The sequence below is a fragment of the Physeter macrocephalus genome, chromosome 6, assembly GCF_002837175.3.
Source record: "Physeter macrocephalus isolate SW-GA chromosome 6, ASM283717v5, whole genome shotgun sequence".
Classification (NCBI taxonomy): domain Eukaryota; kingdom Metazoa; phylum Chordata; class Mammalia; order Artiodactyla; family Physeteridae; genus Physeter; species Physeter macrocephalus.
Genome location: NC_041219.1, coordinates 76,773,038 through 76,781,891, shown reverse-complemented (window position 1 = coordinate 76,781,891; position 8,854 = coordinate 76,773,038). Strand labels below are relative to the sequence as shown.

The following is an 8,854-nucleotide window of genomic DNA, read 5'->3' as shown; positions in this document are numbered from 1 at the left end:
TCCGGGAAGATCCCATGTGCCGCGGAGCGGCTGGGCCCGTGAGCCATGGCCGCTGAGCCTGCGCGTCCGGAGCCTGTGCTCCGCAACGGGGGGGGCCACCACAAAAGGGGGCCCGCCTACCACAAAAAAAAAAAAAAAAAAAAATGAAGATTTAGATTTTAAAAGTGCCACACTATTTACAATAGCCAGGACATGGAAGCAACCTAAATGTCCATCGACAGGTGAATGGATAAAGAAGATGTGGCACATATATACAATGGAATATTACTCAGCCATAAAAAGGAACGAAATTGAGTTATTTGTAGTGAGGTGGATGGACCTAGAGTCTGTCATACAGAGTGAAGAAAGTCAGAAAGAGGAAAACAAATACCGTATGCTAACGCATATATATGGATCTAGAAAACTGATACTGATGAACCTAGTGCCAGGGCAGGAATAAAGACACATACGTAGAGAACGAACCTGAGGACACAGGGTGGGAAGAGGAGGCTGGAACAAAGTGAGAGAGTAGCATTGTCATATATACACTACCAAATGTAAAATAGATAGCTAGTGGAAGCAGCTGCATGGCACCGGGAAATCAGCTCGGTGCTTTGTAACGACCTAGAGGGGTGGGATAGGGAGGGTGGGAGGGAGTCTCAAGAGGGAGGGGATATGGGGGTATATGTATACATATAGTTGATTCACTTTGTTGTACAGCAGAAACTAACACAACATTGTAAAGCAATTATACTTCAAAAAAGATGTAAAAAAAAAGGGCCCCTCTTCATTCATTCCTTCTTTATGAATGAAAATACATCACTAAATTGTTTAAGCTGAATTCCTGGCTTTTTGTGCTGTATATTCCATTTTGTTGGCCAGATATTCTAGTGGCTTTCCTCCTGTTAGCAGAATTCATGGTAGAAAATTGGTAAATAATTCATTTTATTTTTGCCCCTGCTTTAAAAAAGAAAACCCAGTGGGACAGAGATATTCAAAGATTGTTTTATTTCTGAAGTTTAAGCAGAAATAAACAAGGTGATTAGTTTAAAATGTAATTCATAGTCAATGAGTTAAAAAGAAATACATCAGTTGCTGATTACAGTTAGCTCAACTAGACCCCTCAAATGTAATTAGCTTTCTGGGTGATTCCAAGTGGCTTCTTTGTGCTTAAATTTGCAAAAATTTTTCAGTGCTGTTTCAGTATTTCAAATAGTATTTAAGGAGTTTACTTGCAACATTTATCTGAGTTCATATGCACAAAAGGTAGGTGTATATCTCTGAGCTAATGGAGATAATATATATGTATTAAAAAGGGCAATTCCACTCCTGGGTATATATCACAAAAAAACCCAAAAAACACTACGTTGAAAAGATACGTGCACCCCAGTGTTCATAATAGTATTATTTACAATAGCCAAGATACGGAAGCAACCTAAGTGTCCATCAACAGGTGAATGGATAAAGATTCTGTGGTGTACACATACAATGGAATATTACTCAGTCTCATAAAAAATAACAAAATTTTGCCATTTGTGACAACTTAGATGGACCTGGAGGGTATTATGCTTAGTGAAATAAGTCAGACAGAGAAAGACAAATACTGTATATCATCACTTATATGTGAAATCTAAAAAATAAAACAAACAAACGAGTATAACCAAACAGAAACAGACTCACATACAGAACAAACTAATGGTTATGAAAAGGGAAGGGGGAGGGGCGATTTAGGGGTGAGAAATTAAGAGGTACAAACTACTATGTATAAAATAAATAAGCTACGAGGATACATTGTACAGCAAAGCGAATATAGCCAATATTTTATAATAACTTTAAATGGAGTATAATCTATAAAAATTTTGAATCACTATGTTGTACACCTGAAACTAATATAATATTATAAATCACCTATACCTCAACAAAAAGAAAGGAGGGTTAGTTAATAGTGTTGGGTTAAGTTAATAGTTTTGACCTTCCTAGTGTTACAGGAAGGTGAGGTTTCTTTTAGTTCTGTGGTTTACTTTTCTTTTTTGACCTATTTTGCTTATAATCTCTGTAAAAAGTCACAACTGAGCATTTAAAAAAATATGTAAGTAACTACGTTGAGCGTGTAACTTCTAAAAAATGTTATTCTTGATTTTTTTTTGATATTTGTCAGTATGGTATTGCAAGTCTGGAAAATATAAGAGACTGAATGAAGACAACTTGCAGGGCAAGTTCAAAATGTGAACTGAACATTAAAATAAAAGTTTCTGCATGGCGTTTGCAGCTATTCCATGGTCAAGCTGAAACCAGACTTGAGAAAGCATTCCTGTTGCAATTCTGTTGCCTTTATCACTACTTAAAAACTGTTTTATTATGAAAAGTATTAAATATGTACAAGAGTGGAGAAAACGGCATAAAGAATCCCCACCTACCCTTTATCCAGTTTTCCCAGTCATAGTTCATGGCCAATCTTGTTTCATTCACACTCCCACCCGGTTCTTCCACGTTGCTTCAATCCATCCTTTTGAAGCAAATCCCAGACATAATCTCACTTCAAATGCGTACATTTTCGTATGTATTTCTGAAATACAAGGACCCTTAAAGACTAGAACCACAATACCGTTATCATGCTTTAGAAATTAACAGTGATTCTCTCTTAGCATATATCCAGTCAGCGTTTCATTTTTTCTGTCTCATAAGCAGTTATGTTTAATAGCAGTTTGTTTGAATTAGCAGCTAAACAAAACCTGCACTTTGTTTGATATGTCTCTTAAGTCTCTTAATTTATAGGTGCCCTCTCCCCTTTTCTTCCCCTCCCATTGCAATGTATTTGTTGAAGAAACTGCGTCATTTGTTCCGTGGAATTTGTAGCATTCTGGATTTAGCATATTGTCTCCCTGTGGTGTTATTTAACATGTTCTGGTGCTTTCTGTATTTGATGTAAACTGGTAATAAAGTGCCTGGTTAGATTCAAGTTTATTTTTATTTGACAAGACTGCTTCAAATAAAAAAGCAGCCCATCAGCTTTTTGTGTGTATCCATCAGGAGTTAGTCTCCCTTTCTGTGATGTTAAAATTGATTAGTAAGTTCTAGGCACCTGATTTAGCCTGATCCATCCATTATAAAATGCCCCATCAGCTTTTCATCTAATAAATTCAGCAGCCATTTATGATCATTGCCTAGATCTATTATAGCAAGAAGGAGAGATACTATTTTTTAAAGGAATTCCTAAGAGCTGGGATGTAACCGGGTGACATAGCTGTGTGACTCTCCTGCTAAGTTTGGTGGTTGAACGTGCTCCTTTAAAGCCAAGTCATGAAGAATCTTTACTGAGCTAAGAAGTATAGAGCGTCAGCTTAGAAGCTCTGTGAAAAGAAGAAGCCCTAAGTGACCCAGTCATCATTCTGTGGAGCTGGCATTCTCACGAGGCAGTTTCACAGGCCCAAACCTAAAAGGGATAAGGTGACTTTTTTGGTTTTATCTTTGATAAATAACAAAGCTTGGACTTCATCAAACTTTCAGTATATACTGCACTATCTGTACATTCATATTTTATTTAAAATAACAACAGGGAGGGGAGTGTTGAGAAACACCATTGAAATATCTGACCCATTTCTCTATTGGGGTTTGAGAGCAGAGGCAGTGAATAATTCCCATCATTGAGCCTTTCCTGATCATTGCTAATGATTTTTCCGCTGCCAACCTTGGAGGAAGAGGAGGAAAGGAAAGGAGATAAATTGGAAAGGGCTGGGAGGGGTGTTCTAAACCAGAGCTACTTACTGAGAGGAATTCAGGGTGAATTGACTTAACATTGGAAAGTAACCTAGAAATTATCTGATCCAACTTCTTTGCCCATCCAAGGTTTCCTCCAAAAGGATCTGGCGATGAGGGAGCTCTTCTCTTCACATTCTGAACCCTCATGGCACTCATCTCCTTCTGCCTCTTTAATTCTGTATTATCTTATTTTCACCATTGGATTTTACATTCCTTGAGGGCAAGGGATTTATCTATTTCTCTGGTTTAGTCCCATGTAGAGTGTCAAAGATAAACACAGCTGAACATTAGTTAGAGTAATAAGAACACACTTTATTCAGTAACTACTGACAGTTCAGGAAAGAGCTGAGCTCCATTCTGATTTGCGCAGGGTTGACTGGGTATTTTAAAGAGAGAATGGGAGGGGCAGCAAAGGGGGCTCGGCAGAGTCAGAGAAGTAAGAAATTACAAAGGATTGATCGTCTAAGTGCATTTAGTCTGTGTCTGTTGGCTGGCAGTTATCAGAGTTAGGAATCTGTCCTCCCACAGTCTGGGAGACAGGCCCCTTCCTCCTGATGATTACATTTTAAAGGAATGACTCTCAGGTCCTTGAGAAAGACAGTTCTGAGTTGTAAGAGATACATATTCCCAACTGTAAGTCATTTGTAGTAAATGCTCTAAGAAAGGGAGGTCAGGGGCCTTTTTGTCAGGGATTAGCTAGAAAAAGGTAAATTCTGGCAATGATGATCTTTCTCAGGCAGGCATTTTAGTGGAGGGGCTGGGGTCATCCCAGGAACATGGCCTTATGCTGCTAAAAGCCATACTAGAGTTTGGCCATCCCCTAGTGCAGAGGTTTGGACGGAGTTTGTTATATGCTGAAAGTTCTGCAGTTTTCAAGGGTCTAGAACACAAGTTAAAGAATTTGTGTTTACTGAACAAATTTAAGTACATTTAGTTGCCTCTACGCTGAAAGGAAGGGGGTCAGTTAGAATGCCTTAGTGCCTAGACACAGCCAGGAAACAGGAGTAACATCCCCATTCATAAAGTTCCTTCCCTAGGTCCACCTGGCTGTTCTTATTACCAAGGACAGCTGTTACTTCCCTCCTCTTAAAGGCTAGCCTCTCGATTTGTGAGTAAGAGACTTTATCTCCTTACCACAGATATTTTGATTTTTTTGAAATAGTTCAAAATGGATCAATCTATTATAAAACGGTTAATATTTTCATATCTACTGCAGAATTTGGGGCACTATTAAAAAGGGACAGGTCAAATGTCTCTTACCCAGGGAAGAGTACCCAACAGGGCAGCATTTCATGTCATATGCTTTCATCTATACCATTTATCTCAGTTGTTATGTATTTATTCATGATAATTTTTAAATATAGGTCATGGAGACTCTGTCTTATTCATCATTGAAAGGCCAGCACTTACCACAGTGACTAGCAGCTATTAAATAGATTCCAGAATGATCAACTTAATGGCTAAATGAATGAATGACTTTCCATCTTACCTTGTCTTTTCTATAACATTGATAGTATAGAAGTGCTATTTAATAGAAACATGGTGAATGAATGTTTGCAAAATGTCATGGATCTTGAGTTATGTTTCAGTGACTCTTCTTCTCTTTGTAGGTTCCTTACCTATTCCTACCTCTTGGCCTTCAACGTGTGGCTTCTGCTTGCACCTGTTACCCTGTGCTATGACTGGCAGGTGGGCAGTATTCCTCTGGTAGAGACCATATGGGACATGCGGAACTTAGCCACCATCCTTCTGGCAGTTGTGATGGCCTTACTGAGCCTGCATTGTTTAGCAGCCGTCAAGGTAATTTTCTTAAGATTCAAATGAATTCTACATTTCAAGAGAGATACTCTATACTCAGTAACTCTTTTTTTTTGCAAGGGGGTGTGGGTCTAAATTGAATTTACTCGTTCATCTAAAAAACTTTGTGTATTTAAAAATTTTCCAGAAAGGTAATATATATTTTAAAGACCTTATCGGGGTTAATAGACCAAGGTTACAATGTTTGCAAATGAGAAATTTTTTTTCTTGCGGTGGTTGACTCATTTTTGACCTAATTCGTTTGATTTCATGTAATGATAAATGAGATAATGAGAACATGTTCATAAGTGCTTAAATATGGTTAAGATTCTGCTTACACTAATAAATGCCTGCCTGAGTTGGTTGGGTGATTCTCACTTCAAAAAAAAGATAATAGTACAAAACTTTATTAAAAGTTTTAATATTGGGAACTTGGAAAGATATTGGAACGTGGAAAAAATTATTAAATGTAACCATTTCAAAAATGATCAAAGACAGCAAAGAACTTGAAAATATTTACTTATTAAAAACTGCTACTGCCTTGTGTAAGATGCTTCTTGCCTGAGAATATTCCCATCCCCCCAGATCTAGTGTTAAAAACTCTCAGGCTTACTGGCTGGAGGTGGCTGATTTGGTTTGGGAGAGTAGCAGAGCAGCAGCAATTTAAGGGGTAGATTTTGGAAGCAAGAGAGCTGTAGAAGGGCTGAGATAATACACTCTCCGCGCATTCACGGATGCATGAGAAAACAACATGTGCACGTGGGACATCCTAGAAAGCACGAGCAAAACTGAAAGCCTGGGGAGACTTACTTATTTGCTGCAAATTTGAATGAATTCTTCAACGCAAATGCAGGTTGGGTGGCAGAGGGTGGAAGCTTCACTGGCTTTAGTTGTCTGTATATAACCTCTGTTGAAATCATTGGCTGATCACAAAGCTATGCAGGAACAAGAGAGATTCCCCAGAGATCCAGGCAAAAGAAAGAAAGAAACAAATAAAACCCCACTGAGCAAAAATTTCAGCTCTCTCCATAAAAAGAGATTTTTCAGTTTGAATCCAGGCAAGTTTATCATATATTAAAACAGGAAACCATCAAATTTCAGAAGAACAAAATAGAATAGAGAGTCACTATAGTGGTATGACACACAATGCCGGGTTTTTAATTAGATTACTGGACATGTAAAGAAATAGGTGACCCAAAGTCAGGAAAAAATAGTCAGTAGAAAATGGAATAGAATTCAGATTCCAGAGGTAAACTCACATTTACAAGTTTAACTGAGTTTTAACAAAGTTACCAATGTAACTCAATGGGGAAATATAAGATACTGAAATAACGAATTATCTGTAAGGGAAAAATGTGAACTGTAACCCTTAACTCATACTCTACACTTAGAAAGTATTTCTAAGTGGATCATAGTCCTAAACAAAAGAGTTAAATAACACCAAAAATTCTAAAAGGAAATAGAAGAAAATCTTTGTGAACTTGTGTTAAGCAAAGATTTCTTAGGATACATAAAGTGCAAACTATGAAAGAAAATGCTGATAAACTGGACATCATCAGGATTAAAAACTCTGCTCCTCAAAAGATAATGTTAATTAAATCAAATGGCAAGCTACAAATTGGGAGAAAATATTTGCAAAACATATACCTACAAAGGACTTGTATCTAGGATATTTAAAGAGCTCTTAAAATTCAATAATTAGAAGACAACTCATTTAAAATGGACAAAAGATTCAAATAGACACTTCATAAAAGAAGATGTACAAAGGGTAATAAGTACATGAAAAGATGCTCAGCATCATTAGTCATTAGGGAAACTCAAAACCACAAAAAAGAACCACTATACACTCTATAGAATGACTGTGATTAAAAAGGTTCACAATACTAAGTGTTGGCGAAGAATGTGGAGCAACTGGAAGCCTCATACATTACGGCTGAGAATGAAAAATGGGTCAGCCACTTTGGAAAAATTCAGAAGTTTTGTAAGAAGTTAAACATAAAAATAAGCAATTTTGCTCCTCAGTATCTACTGAAGAGAGATGGAAACTTATTTCCATACAAGAGTCTTACAAGTAAATATTCATAGCATCTTTATTTATACTAGTTGAAAAATAAAGATCGTCTAGTGACCTCACCTTGGAAATGGATAAACTTAATGTGGTAAATTATTGAAAAATTCAAAGGAACAAATACTTTACTGATACATAAAACAACAAAAATGAACCTCAAATACTTACCAAGTGAAAGAAACCAGGCATTTAAGATCAAATACTACATAATTCCATTCATATGAAATGTCGGTCATTATAATTCTGCCTTTTCTAGAATTTTATATGTCTAGAAAAGGCAGAATTTTAATGACAGAAAACCTAGGGTTGGGAATTGACTGTAAAAAAGGCTTGAAGGAACTTTTGGGGGTGTGAAATGTTGTCTAAAATTTGATTGTGGTTTTAGTTGCTGGATTACATGTACATTTACCAAAACTCATCAGAATATACACATAAAATGGGTGAATTCTATTGTATGTGAATGGTATCTCAATAAAGGTGAGTTTTAAAAAAAGATTAAAATGTTACAAACAGATTAAAGGCTAGAATGAATAAAGAACTTAAAGTAAACTATAAAACACAATATGTGATCCTGAAAATCTGATGAAAAATTTTTTTGCTTTTTCATTTGAGGTGAAATTTACATAACATACAATTAACCATTCCAAAGTGTACAATTTAGTGGCACTAGTGTGTTCACAATGTTGTGTAATTCCTGTTCTATTTCAGAGCTCTTTCATAATTTCATTAAAAACACCCCATACCCATCAAGTAACGACTCCCATCTCTCCCTACCCCATCCCCTGGTAACCTCTGATCTGCTTTCTGTCTCTATGGATTTGCCTATTCTGGATATAAAATAAATTATACAATAATTACAGTAATACAATATGTGACCCTTTGTGTATGACTTCTTTTACTTTGCATAGTATTTTTGAAGTTCATCCAAAGTTGTAGTGTATATCAATACTCTGTTCCTTTTTGACTGAATAATATTTCATTGGATATATACCACAGTTGGTTTATGCAGTCATCTGTTGATAGACATTACGGCTGTTTCCACCTTTTGGCTAGTATGAATAATGCTACTATACATATTGGTGTACAAGTTTCTGTGTTGGACATACTTTTTCATTTCTCTTGGGTATATACCTAGGAGTGAAATTGCTGGGTCATATGGTAATTCTGCTTAACTTTTTTTTTTTTTTTTTTTTTTTTTTGGCCGTGTGCTGGCCTCTCACTGCTGTGGCCTCTCCCGTTGCGGAGCACAGG

The 8,854-nt window shown here is 36.7% G+C and overlaps 1 protein-coding gene across 1 annotated transcript in view; it reads left to right on the top strand.

The window, feature by feature from the left end:
* The window catches only part of TMTC1 (transmembrane O-mannosyltransferase targeting cadherins 1), a 280,165-nt gene that overhangs the window by 128,060 nt on the left and 143,251 nt on the right, over positions 1–8,854 (top strand). The window contains exon 5 of the mRNA XM_028491139.1: positions 5,349–5,538. Within this exon, the coding sequence (XP_028346940.1) occupies positions 5,349–5,538 (190 nt within the window). The remainder of the gene's footprint in view (positions 1–5,348; positions 5,539–8,854) is intronic.